The following is a 14,274-nucleotide window of genomic DNA, read 5'->3' as shown; positions in this document are numbered from 1 at the left end:
ATGTTGGCTCTAGTTTAGTGCTCCAGTTTAGTACATGTTGCACTCTCTATGACTCTCTATGTTGGAGCCACAATGGTGTCAGTTTCATAATCTCGACTACTGATTACTTAACTATCATTTTTTGTTTTATTTGCTTTATTTTATTTTTTATAACTACATCGATTACATTGCGTATATATATATATATATATATATATATATATATATATATATATACAGTGCCTTGCAAAAGTATTCAGACCCCTGACCAATTCTCTCATATTACTGAATTACAAATGGTACATTGAAATTTCGTTCTGTTTGATATTTTATTTTAAAACACTGAAACTCAAAATCAATTATTGTAAGGTGGCATTGGTTTTATGTTGGGAAATATTTTTAAGAAAAATAAAAAAAAACTGAAATATCTTGCTTGCATAAGTATTCAACCCCTGTGCTGTGGAAGCTCCCAGTTTACACCGATGAAAGAAATTGCCCTAACAAGGACACAATTACCTTACCATTGGCCTCCACCTGTGAACCATTAAAGTTGCTGTCACATTTTCTGGATAAAAACCCCACTGTTAAAGGATCATTGGTCAGGCTGTGAATCTAAAGGAAAATGAAGACCAAAGAGCATTCTATATAAGTTAGATAAAGTAATACAAATGCATAGATTAGGGAAAGGGTACAAAATAATATCCAAGTGTTTGGATATCCCAGTGAGCACAGTTGGATCAATAATCAGGAAGTGGAAGCTGCATCACACCACCCAGGCACTACCAAGAAAAGGCCGTCCCTCAAAACTCAGCGCTCAAACAAGAAGGAGACTTGAGAGCAGCCACAGAGAGGCCAACAATCACTTTGAAGGAGCTACAGAGTTCAGTGGCTGGGAGTGGAGTAATGGTGCACCAGTCAACCATATCAAGAGCTCTGCATAACACTGGCCTGTATGGGAGGGTGGCAAGAAAGAAGCCGTTACTCAAAAAGTACCATCTGAAAGCACGTCTGGAGTTTGCCAGAAAGCATGAGAGTGACCCAGCTGCGATGTGGGAAAAGGTTTTGTGGTCAGATGAGACCAAGATAGAGCTTTTTGGCCAAAACTCAAAGCGCTATGTGTGGCGCAAACCTAACACTGCCCATGCCTCAAGACACACCATCCCTAAAGTGAAGTATGGTGGTGGCAGCATCATGCTGTGGGGATGCTTCTCATCAGCAGGGACTGGGCATCTTGTTAAAATTGAAGGAAGAATGGATGGAGCAAAATACAGGGAAATACTGCAAGAGAACCTGCTTCAGTCCGCTAAAAACTGAAGCTTGGGAGGAAATTCACCTTTCAGCATGACAATGATCCCAAGCACAAGGCCAAAGCAACACTGGAGTGGCTCAAGAACAAAAAGGTGAATGTCCTACAGTGGCCCAGTCAAAGTCCTGATCTCAATCCCATTGAGAATCTGTGTCACTATTTGAAAATTGCGGTCCACAAGCGTCGTCCAACCAACCTGAACAACCTGGAGCAAATCTGCCAAGAAGAATGGGCCAAAATCACTCCGACACTGTGTGCAAAGCTGGTACATACTTACCCCAAAAGACTTAAAGCTGTCATTGCAGCGAAAGTTGGCGCTACCAAATATTAATGTGTGGGGGTTGAATACTTATGCAAGCAAGATATTTCAGTTTTTTTTTTATTTTTCTTAAAAATATTTCCCAACATAAAACCAATGTCACCTTACAATAATTGATTTTGAGTTTGTGTTTTAAAATAAAATATCAAACAGAACGAAATTTCAATGTACCATTTGTAATTCAGTAATATGAGAGAATTGGTCAGGGGTCTGAATACTTTTGCAAGGCACTGTATGTATGTGTGTGTGTGTGTGTGTATAAATATATATATATATATATATATATATATATATATATATATATATATATATATATATATAAAAAAATTATTTTTTTTTTTATATATATCTATATATAAAAAAAATTTTAAATTTTTTTTTAATGGTAGTCTTTTTTCATTCGACTTAACTGATTTGTTTGAAAGTAGAAAGACTAATGGGATAACCTAAAAACGTAAGTATGCAAACACACGTCAATGATATTAATAAAAGGGGTATTGAAACCCTGTAAGTTTTGCTAGCTCCCGCAACAGACACATGAACTGGCAGAATAAATAACACATATTATTGCTACAGTCATATGTACAATCCCGTATAAAAAGGTAATTAAGGAATAGACTGTTCTTAATTTCATTTACACTATAGCTTCTACTTTTAGTTATTAAATTTGTTAAATAGGTTTCAGTTAAAGCTAAATGACATGGCTTAAAATAAATATTTACTACTTAAGTTTTCTCTTTTTAAGGATTTTTTTTTTATTAAAACGTAGTTGGTTTTTTTGAAACTATAATACAATTTCCCCGACTACCTTGTAAGTGCCACATACCTTAAAACTAATTGGGTAACGGTAACTGAAATGCAGTTTTCATTTAGTACATGTCATTGCTGTTAAGGTTTGGGAGGCTGTAATTCTGATTCCTCTCACAGCTTCCCTTTTTATTGTTTTTTGGTAATAAGAGATTGCAAGGAGGATGGATTCAGTGTTTTTCTTGTTGAGAACCACTGCTTTAAAATACTTCAGTGATAAATGAAAGTTGAACTCTTCTACACTAACAGCATTGTGCTTGTTGTGCAGGTTTTGTACAGTTCTGGAATACTGCGAGGGGAACGACCTGGATTTCTACCTGAAACAGCACAAGCTGATGTCAGAGAAGGAGGCTCGCTCCATCATCATGCAGATCGTCAATGCGCTCAAGTATCTCAATGAGATCAAGCCCCCCATCATCCATTACGACTTGAAGCCAGGTATGAGCAGGAACCAGGTTACACACGAGCAGGCAAAGCACATTGCAGAGGTGGTGAGCCTCATTTGGGAGAGGTTCAGGAGAGCAGAGATAGATCTCTTTGCCTCCCAGGAATCGACCCACTGTCTTGCCTTCCCACCGCTCGCAATGCAATGTTTGGCATTTGCTGGTCCATTTGATTTGTATTTTACCTTAATTATCATGTAGAAGTCGCAGCCATCTGCGTGTGATGTTATGGAAGGTCCTTCACATACCTGGACTGATTTTTGTCTGAACAAAGAATTGTTTGAATGAAGGCAAATTGATAGATGGTTCAAGAATATATTGCCAAACCTTTTGAAGGAGAGATCTGATTCTGACCTCTCAGGGATCTGATTCTGACCTCTCAGGTATCTGATTAGAATCATGGCGTGTGGCTGCTGTAGATCACCTAGGAACATATAAATATATTCACTTGACAGAAAATCAACGTTTACTTAGAGCAACAGCTCTCAAACGGCTCTGCAAAGGTTGCCCGGGGGGGTCCCAGGAAATTCTATAAATTTCTAGAAACTTCTTTTGTACATGTTCACTGTTGCGACAAGACAGACTTTGTGGTACTTGCAGACAATATACTGTACATAAAACAGCTACTTGAATTTGGTGTTTTCCTTTATTGTATGAAAATAAGTTTGTGGCTGTTGTGGGGAGAGACAGGCTTTCTGATACAGACAGTATTCTACTTAAACATTTACTTGCACTGCAGTACAGTGTGTTCTTGTTTGCAATTTGCCATTGAGGAAGTGTTGTGATAGTAATGAGATGTAATGTTCGTGGTGGTTCCTTTTCAAATACGAAATGTAACCATGACCGAATGGGTATTTACCTCCTAAAGACCCCTGAATCCTGAATATTTTATACCAAAGCTGCTCTTTGAGCCTGTGATGCAGTTGTGACCCCACCGCAGTCATAAATCTCTGCACCATTTTTCCTTTCAAGACTGACCTGATCGGAGAGCCTTCTTCAGATAAGAACATTATTGCTTATATCTGTATATCCCGAATCGCTGAAATAGTTTTTCTATTACGAGTATTGTGTGCACTACAGCCCAACAGGTGCTCTTCCTGCCCGGGGCCAAAGCATGGCAAGGAGGCACTGACTAATCGCAGCTTCTGCAAATTTTGTGCCCCTTACTCCAAGCACAAGCTTGAGAAGAGGTTATCCCACAGCTCAAGGGAGCGTTGCCATGCCATACTCCTGCTCAGCATTCTTTCCCATCACCCTCTTTTAGAGAGGTTGCTAGTCCTCATCCCATGGCTCTGCGCCAAGAAGGAGCAGATGACGCACCTGGGAAAATAGCCCAACCAGGAAACCGTCTTCACAGTCTTCCTTATCCTCCTCAAGCTCTGCCTCTCCATTCCCTCCCAGCGGAGGAGGAAGAGGAGTGCCCCCTTTCCAGGTCGATTGCCAGACTGAGCAAATGGGAAATATCTGGGAACTATTCTTGCTGAATTGCTGCAGGAATGCTCAGCGCCACCTGCCCCGCCTGCCCCCTTGTGGCCCCACGGGGCTGCGAGCAACCCAGACTGGCCTCAGGAAGACCTATTATCCATCGCCGCCTTTGAGGAGGTGGGCGAACAGGAGCTGATGTTCAGTCGGATGGCACATCCCCAGAGGTAAAGCTCTACCTTTATACCGCTAATCAAGAGGGCCACTACAACCTTGCAAGTGCCCTGGCCTACAGCAAGGGAAACAAGGCACTCCATCTTTGATAAGTAGCCTACCGCCTCTCCCGTAACCCCCCCCCAGATCCAATCCTCCTGGGACCATCTGACAACAGCTCCTGCTGTTTCCTGTATGATAGACGCACGGTATAGGATATATGATGAGGAAAAGCTGGGCATGGCCCATTTTCCGCCAGTTGAGGCTTCCATTGCTGCCTTGGTCCAGGCACCTAATTTGGTGCTGCTATCCAAGGACACCGCCTGCCCAAATAAACAGTGCTGTGTTTTTGAGATAATCCTCAAGAAGGCCTATGCAGCCGGGGCATTCGCTGCACAGCTAGGGAATTAGCCTACCAGTCACATTTGCTGTGGCCCCTCTCCACAAACCACAGGCCCTTGCCACAACAGCTAGATGAGCTGCACCTAGTGAACAAAAACCTGCTTTGTTTGTCCAAGCTTAATGGACAGGTTGTAGGCAGAAAACTGGTTGCACTGGTAGTCGCCCACAGGCAGCTTTGGCTTTCCCAGGAATGGGTTCCTGATGGGGACAAAGCATCGCTGTTGGACGCCCTGGTCACTCCAGGGCATACGTTTGGTCCCAATGGTCCCAGAGGCTGTCCAAATGGATAGCGGACACATGCAAGACTGCCCATTCCACCAGGAGCCTTGCAACTTCATGGACTTTATGCAATGCGGCAAAGTGGGCTACCCCCCATACCTTCACTAGATTCTACAGGCTAAATGTCATGGATCCTCAAAACCCTGGCTTTGAAACTAGAGTGTTAAGGACAGCTTCCCAGTTGACCCTTACAACATAAACAAAGAGGTGAGTTTCTCCCTCAGTTTTTTAGCCCTAGCTACTGGTTACTGGGGTTCCGTATGGTAACGCAGAAGGCAGCCTCTCGACTTAGCCTTGTAACATTCTGGTCGTTTTGCAGTCATGCCCTTGTGACTGCTTAAGTATACTCACCCATTCGGTAATGGTTACATTTTGTACTTTACGTTTAGGTTATTATCATAACCCTGGTTCCCTGAAATAGAAATATAACCATTAACCTTCAAGGTCGCTGGTCCATCATTTACAGCAGGCTTGAAGGAAAAATGATGCTGAGATCTGTGACTGCAGTGCTTTGATCCCTCGGGGGCAGGGTTATGACTGCATCACAGGCCCAAAGAGCAGCTTTGCTATAAAGTGTTCAGGTGTCTTGAGGAGGTAAATACCCATTCGTTATTGGTTACATTTCTATTTCAGGGACCCAGGATTATGATAATAACCTAACATTATCTGGGATTGCATTGAAACAATTAAAACAAAGGGGGGAGTAATCAGGCAACTCTGCCTAGTCAGTTTTCCACTGAAAACAATAAAGTCTCCAGTCGTTTTAGGTGATATTCATGCTGTTTACTGACTCCACATACCTTATTTGCAGGTAATATTCTTCTAGTGAACGGGACAGCATGTGGCGAGATTAAAATCACAGATTTTGGATTATCTAAAATCATGGACGATGACAGCTATAATTCTGTGGACGGAATGGAACTGACATCACAAGGAGCTGGCACTTACTGGTAAACACAGTGGCGTAAGAATTCCTTAACACAAATGCAAAGGAAACAGACCCAGACTGAGCAAATTAAAATCCCATTTCAACAACGTGATATTTTATACAACTGTAAGATGATGAGAATTTTGAGCTGTAGACGTTTGAGTCAAGGAAGTTTTACTGTGTATGTACCAGACATGTTTTACAATGAGGTGAGGTAATCCAGTATCGTATTATTAGTTTTTAGTCTTGTACTAAGTTGACTTTAAGTTAGTGTTTTTATAGGCATGGATGTTTTAACAAAACAGAGCTTGTCTTCATTTTGTTTACTATTCACATTCTTTAGGCTTTTAGCATGAAAATTTATTTTAAGCATCTCACCTCCAGAAATTGTAAATATTTCCATAAGGGATGACTGTGTAATGTTTTGCTGACCCCAAACAGAGCCTCGGGGGTCACGTTCAAATTGAACCCTTGGCGATCAGGTGGGCAGGCACATAACTCGAATACCACAGAGATTTGACAGACAGATAGACTAAACATCCCTTCAGTCACGCGAAGGCCTTTTGCAGCGCCTGTGCTTCTAAAATAATCATTATTTAAATACTAAATCAGTATATTGTGTTAATGTATTGTACCTTTTAATTGTTTGGGGTGTGCAAATAATGAATTTGACTGCCTGTGTAATACTATAAGCTGATTCTGTTCACTGCAGGATGCTGGCTCTGCACATGCAATAGCCTGGGAGATTTTATAGATGTTTATGGTGACTCCCTCATGGAAAATGCAGTTCAGAATCGGCCCCAAGATTGAATACAGAGAGCCTGTAGAGCCGATTGAAATGGACGTGGAGGGCTCTGGAGTGTTTACCTTATCAAGTACACACTAGAGAAGTGTGGAGATGTGTTGCTGTTTGACAGCTCACACTGTGGTAGCACTCTGTTGCTGGTATTAATGAGCGCATGTTTCCTGTATCACACGACCGTGTAATACGGGGAATATATCAATTGGATGAGCCCATCGAAAAAAATTGCGCACCAGTTATTGTATTCCCCTTTCGCACACTACATACACTATTCTCTGTATAACTGTTTGTTACTGCTGCCTTGGGTTGTAAAGGTCCCATGATGTTCTTAACTGATTCTGGGTGTGTTTCATTTTCCTGAACTGTGCCCTTCCTGTGTCTACCAGGTACCTTCCACCAGAGTGTTTTGTGGTTGGGAAAGAGCCTCCGAAGATCTCCAACAAGGTGGACGTGTGGTCGGTGGGAGTAATCTTCTACCAGGGCCTGTATGGAAGGAAGGTAAATGACAGTCCAGCCTGATATGTGAAGTGCTTTACAAACCTTAAACATGTGGGGATACTGCTTTGTATCTAGATATTGTATCTAGAGCAACAGCCGTTGTAATTCTGATTTTTCACAGGATCCAGTAGTTAAGTTGTGTTGGGCCTAGTCTGAATTTGTACATCGTAATGTTGGAAGTTTTTAGATCAAGTAGATTTATTTTTTTCATCCTGGATATACATACAGATAATCTGTAGTCATTGTTTCTGAGTAATAATTCCATTAGCTATATAGGTCTCAAGTGTGCACGTTTGAAAGAGACATGTTGTAGCAAACCTGCATATTCATTTTAAAACATCTGTAACTACTTTAGGTTAAAGGAAGTTAAAATTTTCTCTGCATTATTCAGAGGAAATCTCTTATACCTGCACTACCAGGATCATTGCATCTCAGCAGTATCTTCTAGGTCATCGCATGTTTCTGACTGAACGCATGTCAATCAGTAGAGAAAGCAGATGATTGGTTATTGACAGGACAGAAGCCATTGAAGGGGTGGGAACACCCTCCAGGTGAAATGTCCAAGCAAGTGCAACACTATCTGAAAGCATTGATATCAACCACACTTTCTTAAATCTAGTGTAGTACCAGATATCATGTTTTAAGATAAAAGTACATGTTTACAATAGCATGTTTATTTCAAAACTGCACATTTCAGATCAATATCAGAAATGGAAGTGCACAACAGGTACAATTAGAAGGAATTATTGCAGGATTTCATCTTTTTATCGTGTTTATTCTTATGGACTCTTTAACTGTAGGAAGATGTCCTGTGGTGCGTTTTGCTTTCAGTTTATGTCTCTATATCTCAAACCAAAACTAGATTGAAATTGAGATAAATCAAAAGGGGGAAAGGGGGAAATGTGATACTAGATCGTTCTCTGTTTTTCTTGCAAGTGTGTATTTTTCGAGCATGCTGAGTTCATTCTCTCTTCTCCTCCCTGTTAAGCCTTTTGGTCACAACCAGTCCCAACAGGACATACTCCAGGAGAACACCATCCTGAAAGCTACAGAAGTGCAGTTTCCTCCAAAGCCAGTTGTGTCCCCAGAAGCAAAGGTAACAAGCAGGCCCTGGTTACTGCGTTCTGGGATTAACCCTTTGCGGTCCTAGTCGGACCAGGTCCGACATTACAATTTTCCCTTTCCGGTCCAATGTCGGACCCTGTACGACATCATCAAAAAGACGTAAAACACAGGTCTCTAGTCGTTTTTTTCTCCGGAAAAAGCCGAGAAAACCATTCAATGGCCGAGTCAGTCCGATAGGAGCCGAGAGAAGTTGAAAAAAAAGGGGGGCGTATCTGAGCACTACACATAGCCCCGGCACCACAGAGATAACACGGACGGATATAAACAAACAAGATTGCTGCTTCTGCATCCAGCGCTCAAAGAATATCATGGACAGAGCTTTTTGATATGTTATAGTAATAAAATAATGACTTGGATCTCATTATTGAGGAGTTTGGTGATAAAACGAGTGATCAGGAGATGATTTGTCGGTATGCACGACTATGAAGAGGTATGTGAAAAATACAGCGAACAAGGGGTGGGGCGGGGCTGGAGATGCAGTACTGAGTGTCCTGTTGATATGCAGTGCCTTTTAAACCTGTTTTACTGTGAAAAAAATACTCTAAAATAAACTGCGTGTGTGAAAATAAATTGGACCTGACGAGCCTGAGACACGCTGAATAAATGGACCGCAAAGGGTTAAAAGGCCAATCCACCAATCTGAGTGTCTCTGTATCCAGGATATCTAACCACGTCCAACATCCTATTTTAATAAAGATTTTATGGAATTTTAAAATCTGGAGTTTAAAACTTCAGCCTTGCTTATACAGTTATATTGTTGTTGTTGTTGTTGTTGTTGTTGTTGTTGTTACTATTATTACTATTATTATTGTTATTATTCTTCTTATTATTATAATTACTATTATAACTACTGCTACTACTACCACCACAACTACTATGGCCTCTAGGCTTCTTGGCAAAGATCAGTGGAGTTTGGCTTGTCCATAGCCGCTGATCGGAGAAGGTGAGGTAAAAGAAATGTAATAAGAGCAGAGTTTTTTTTGGACTGAGATATTTTTTCTTGTTTGCACAAAACTTTTTCAACATCATCATGCCATGCTAAATCTGAACCCAGATTGTAATTTTATTGTCACTCATTTGAGTAATGCAAACTAACAATAAATAACATTTTTGGTAAACAGAAAAATACTGCTAATGTTACATACTATCAAACAATGGAGGCACGCGTTTGAGATTTGAGTCCCTAAATTAACCTTACAAGTTGTTTTGTTACTTGTTTTGTAAGATTAATAGATACTAATTGTATTTAAGCAAGTTGTTGTGTGCAGACCTTATTCCGTCTATGACCTAACATTGTCCGTGCATGAGAATGCAAAATGGCTGCATTACAAATTCAATTCAGAAGGTGGTGCTGTTGTATAAAGGCATTTCAGTATGACCTAATGATGTGTAGTGGCTGCCAACCTTTTGAGAAACATTGCAGATTGAGCAGTTCTACACCTGGCTCATTTGCCAAGCTCCAAGAGAGAGAGAGAGAGAGAGAGAGAGACTGAGAGAGAGAGAGACTGTTTCCTGTCAATTTAAGGAAGAGAACAATTTAAAAAAAACAGTTTAGAAAAACAAATTGACATTTTTCATTCCATATATGTGTTAAAATCTACCAGTAAAAGTCAAGTGAATACGGGTATTTTTTATTTTTTTTTTGCAAAAGAAAAATGAAGCTTTTATTGTAACAAAACAACTAACACCCCAGAAAGTAATTTAACTTAAGTTGTTTAACATTAACAGTTTTATTTCCCTTTTGCAAAGAAAATGAATGCAATGTTTAGCCCTTACATTTTATTTGGGTATCTAAAACCATACATTGCTCCTTAATTAGGTGACCCTTTATACTGCGGAACCAGTTATAAAGTGTTATGGTTGTGGCTCCTTTTTGCCCCATAATGCCATTTCTCTAGCACTTGTATTTGTTTTTAAATTATTGTTTTTTTTTTTTTTTGTTTTGTTTTTTCAGGCATTCATCCGCCGCTGCCTGGCATACCGGAAAGAGGATCGGATAGCCGTCCACCAGTTGGCTAGCGATCCGTACTTGATGCCTCACATCCGAAAATCTGTCTCCACCACAGGTGCCCCTGGAACTGCCATCCCTTCGACATCTGGCTCCTCCAATAGCAGTGCTTCAAACTGAGCTGCTGCTCTGAACAGTGTTGGCAAAGAAGATTCAAGTCCAAGTAAAATTTAAAAAGGAGAAGGGGGGGGGAAAGAAAGAAACTCTAGTTGGAAATGGCTGAGAAAACGAGTTGTCGACCAGGTGTTTATCATTTCCTTCAGCATGAAAACATCCACTCTCGACAAGACAAATGTATCCATTAGGGTGCAAGACAGAGAGGAAAAGAGAGAGGATGAGGTTTATTATCAAGAAGCTGTGGCTGCTGGTGAAAAACTAGATACCATCATTCTGATGGATTACTTCAATCAGAACAGCTTAAGATGGTTGAAAGACTGAAACAGATCTATTTATGATCATCTTCAATTGAACTCCTCTGGAACTGAAGTTGAGATGTTGATTTAGTTTGTTTCTTTCATAAAAGTTGTTAGTCAACATCTTTTGTTTCTCAGAAATCTAAGCACAAGTGTTAGGCTTGGGAACAATTGCATTTTACTCCCTTGCCTTTGAAAGTTTGCGACTACCCGTTGGTGGTTTTAGAATTAGTGAGTTTTATTTTTTTTTAATCCCTTGTATTATTTTTTTAAGGGGAGGTAGGGGCTGACTCCTGAAGTGAACAGGTTACACTTTGTGGATTGCGTTTATCAATTCTGTTTTAACAGAAACCAAACTGGAAACTGGCCTTTTAATGTATAAAGAGCCACATGTTTTGAATTTGGGGCTGGATTTTAATTAAGGGGGGTGGGGTGGGGGGTAATGCGTATAAACCATTAAATAATATTGAAAGAGATCCATGTTTTCAACTTATTCCAATTGCTTTCTAAAATTAATGGCCTTTTCACAAGTCTGTAGGTGTAAATCTTGAGGTTTTTAGTAAAAAAAATATACACCTGCGCAATAGACCACGTTGAGCTCACACGCGACGTACCATTATGTAATAAAAATTATTCTAACGCAGACCAGGGTCCCAATTAGGCCACTTAAAAAATATGACACAATTATTATTGTTGGTATTCTTCTATTGCTGCCTGATGGCATATAAAGAGAATTCATGCAGAGGTACGTTTCCTGTGTGTACCATTATATATAGTACCAGATATGTATTAAGTCTTTAAGTTCACAGACCTTTTATGGAATTGTCATGGAGCATCAACAGTAGATGCATTTTATGAGGCAGTTATTTTGCTAATTAAAATGCTGGCAACTTTGTGGGCAAACTTACTATACAGTAACTATTCAGTGAAAATGGCGGCTTCAAAGTTTGAGAATCAAAGCATATCATACCAAGCATATCAGCAGGGGTACTGTACCCGTACATACAAATTATTTCCTAATTCATGGACAGTGATATATTTGATGTCAAGTTTTTAACTAAATGTTCTGTCTTAGCTTTGGCTTGTCAGCATTTCACATTGGCACACAGTATTTGTAATGTAAAATAACAATGCAAGGGAAATAATATGGTCGTGGTAAAAGCATTGGTAAAAGAATTGATTAATTGATCATGGCAAATCTTCTCAACGAGTTTGCTAAGCGGTCGAAACACTGTAGCTGTAATTTTTATGCTAACAAAAAAAGCTGTCATTTTAGTCCATGTTCAGACCCTTGCTGCATAGTTTACAGGAGTGAATTGAAAAGTACTAGCAGACATCCAGTTAAGGCATGACTGCACGCTGTTACTGACTTCTTAATGACCCAAGAGCAATAACTCACTGATCGTAGTGATTCTACACAGGCAATAAAATGAATCTTGAAATATTTTCTAAAAGAACTCTATCCCAGCAATATATTTACAGATGTTTGTGTAGCCTTAGTGGTCCTGTAAAATAGTTGCTGCTAGCTATTCGTTTACTCCTGTTTATTTTTTTAATACATGCCCACTAGTGAAGGTAGAATAAATAGAGTACAGATTTAAACATCATGGGATTTGGTTTCCATTTCTTATTTTGTTTCTATATTTCATTACATCCTTGAAACTTATTTTTAAAAGGTTTGCACTCAGCAAGGTTCATAGTAATATATTCTCGACTCAAGTCCATTTCAACTTTCTTGTAGTTAGTTCCCTGCAATGGCTTTTTCAATATAAGACCAGAGGTAAAAGTAAGACTAATTTGTTTCTAAGTATCACCTCCAACACCTGGGTAGGCTTCCTTATAAAGAAAAAATAAAATAAGACTTAATTTGCATCTTGTTAGCAGCAGCTTCACAAATCAAATTAGTTTAGCATCACTTAGAATGTTAAAATTGAGACATAATTAAACACACCCACAAAAAAAAAACTATATGAACATAATCTAGATCTTTTAGTTAACATCATGTAATAAAAGAAACTACAAAATGATTCGCAAAAGTCGGAAGCCATCATAGTAGTAGTTGAAATGGTTTTTAGTAGGGAACATATTTATATGAACCTTGCTGTGCTCAAACTTTTTAAAAACACAGCAATGATTCAAATCATTTTAGATAGGAGATACTGGCATATATACTACTGTATCCTAGCCAGTGTAACTAAATGCCAGAGAGCCTGACTAGATTTTTTTTTTTTTCAGCCAGCCACCACCAGTTTGTTGAAAGTTAGGCTGCTTTTCCGAGATTTCTTTATTCCCTCTGTACCATCAGAGTCCTAGAGAAACAAAGAAAATGCAGAGCTGTGACAATGAACAGCATTACAATCCATTCATACAAATTGCAAATATATTTGTTTAAACTATAGCCATCGCTTAAGGTGTAAGCGTAAACTAACAGTAGTGGAAAGATAGATGTTAATAGTTTCATTTCTCACACTGGGGGGGTGGGGTGGGGTGGGGGGGTGTTGGCTCAAAGGAACCCCTGAAACACTGATACCGTTTTTGCATTAGCCACCATGGTTGTTTTGACCGCCAGTATGGTGGCGTAGCCTGCTGGGTTCACATGACTGCAACACCTCAATATGAAGCCATGCGGAATTCTGATGCCAAAACTGTAACTACAGGGCAGCAGTGTGGAGTAGTGGTTAGGGCTCTGGACTCTTGACCGGAGGGTCATGGGTTCAATCCCCGGTGGGGACACTGCTGCTGTACCCTTGAGCAAGGTACTTTACCTAGATTGCTCCAGTAAAAACCCAACTGTATAAATGGGTAATTGTATGTAAAAATAATGTGATATCTTGTAAGTCGCCCTGGATAAGGGCGTCTGCTAAGAAAGAAATTATTATTATAATTATTATTATTATTATTACTGGGATCCAAGTCGATGGCTTGTTGTCCACACAGTTACAATCACAGTTGCAATGCAAGTGTAGCTCTGCTGTATTTTTATTTGTTACCTTGTGGCATGTATTTTGTTTAGTATTGCTATAAGGTCTAAAAAAATAAGTAAAATGATCCACTGTGTCAAACAGATCAGTGGTGTACATATCTCCTGCCAAAGCTGTAAATACAATGGTAGGGTAGACAGATATTTATTTAAAACAACTTATTGTAAATAATATATCCATCTTAAGTTGTATTTAAAATGTTTGACCCCAGGATAATTTTCAGGTGTGTTGGGTTCCGGGATCGCTGCTCCATACTGCTAATTTCACAATGTCACAATACATGTGTAATGATTTTGATCCACAAATATATGAAAATAGGGCTCCTGAATTGCCCAAGGGTCCCCTGCCT

General features: G+C 39.7%; 1 protein-coding gene across 3 annotated transcripts in view; it reads left to right on the top strand.

Annotated features, from left to right (window-relative positions):
• tlk2 (tousled-like kinase 2) overlaps positions 1-13,176 on the top strand; it is a 55,549-nt gene extending 42,373 nt beyond the window's left edge. For all 3 annotated transcript variants that reach the window (XM_034909359.2, XM_034909358.2, XM_059006576.1), the window contains 5 exons: positions 2,680-2,849; positions 5,982-6,120; positions 7,287-7,398; positions 8,387-8,494; positions 10,478-13,176. In XM_034909359.2, coding sequence (XP_034765250.1) covers positions 2,680-2,849; positions 5,982-6,120; positions 7,287-7,398; positions 8,387-8,494; positions 10,478-10,651 — 703 coding nt within the window. In that variant the 3' untranslated portion in view covers positions 10,652-13,176. The remainder of the gene's footprint in view (positions 1-2,679; positions 2,850-5,981; positions 6,121-7,286; positions 7,399-8,386; positions 8,495-10,477) is intronic.
• Positions 13,177-14,274: the final 1,098 nt, after the last annotated feature.

The sequence above is a fragment of the Acipenser ruthenus genome, chromosome 33, assembly GCF_902713425.1.
Source record: "Acipenser ruthenus chromosome 33, fAciRut3.2 maternal haplotype, whole genome shotgun sequence".
Taxonomy (NCBI): Eukaryota; Metazoa; Chordata; class Actinopteri; order Acipenseriformes; family Acipenseridae; genus Acipenser; species Acipenser ruthenus.
This window is presented reverse-complemented; position numbering and strand designations above follow the sequence as displayed.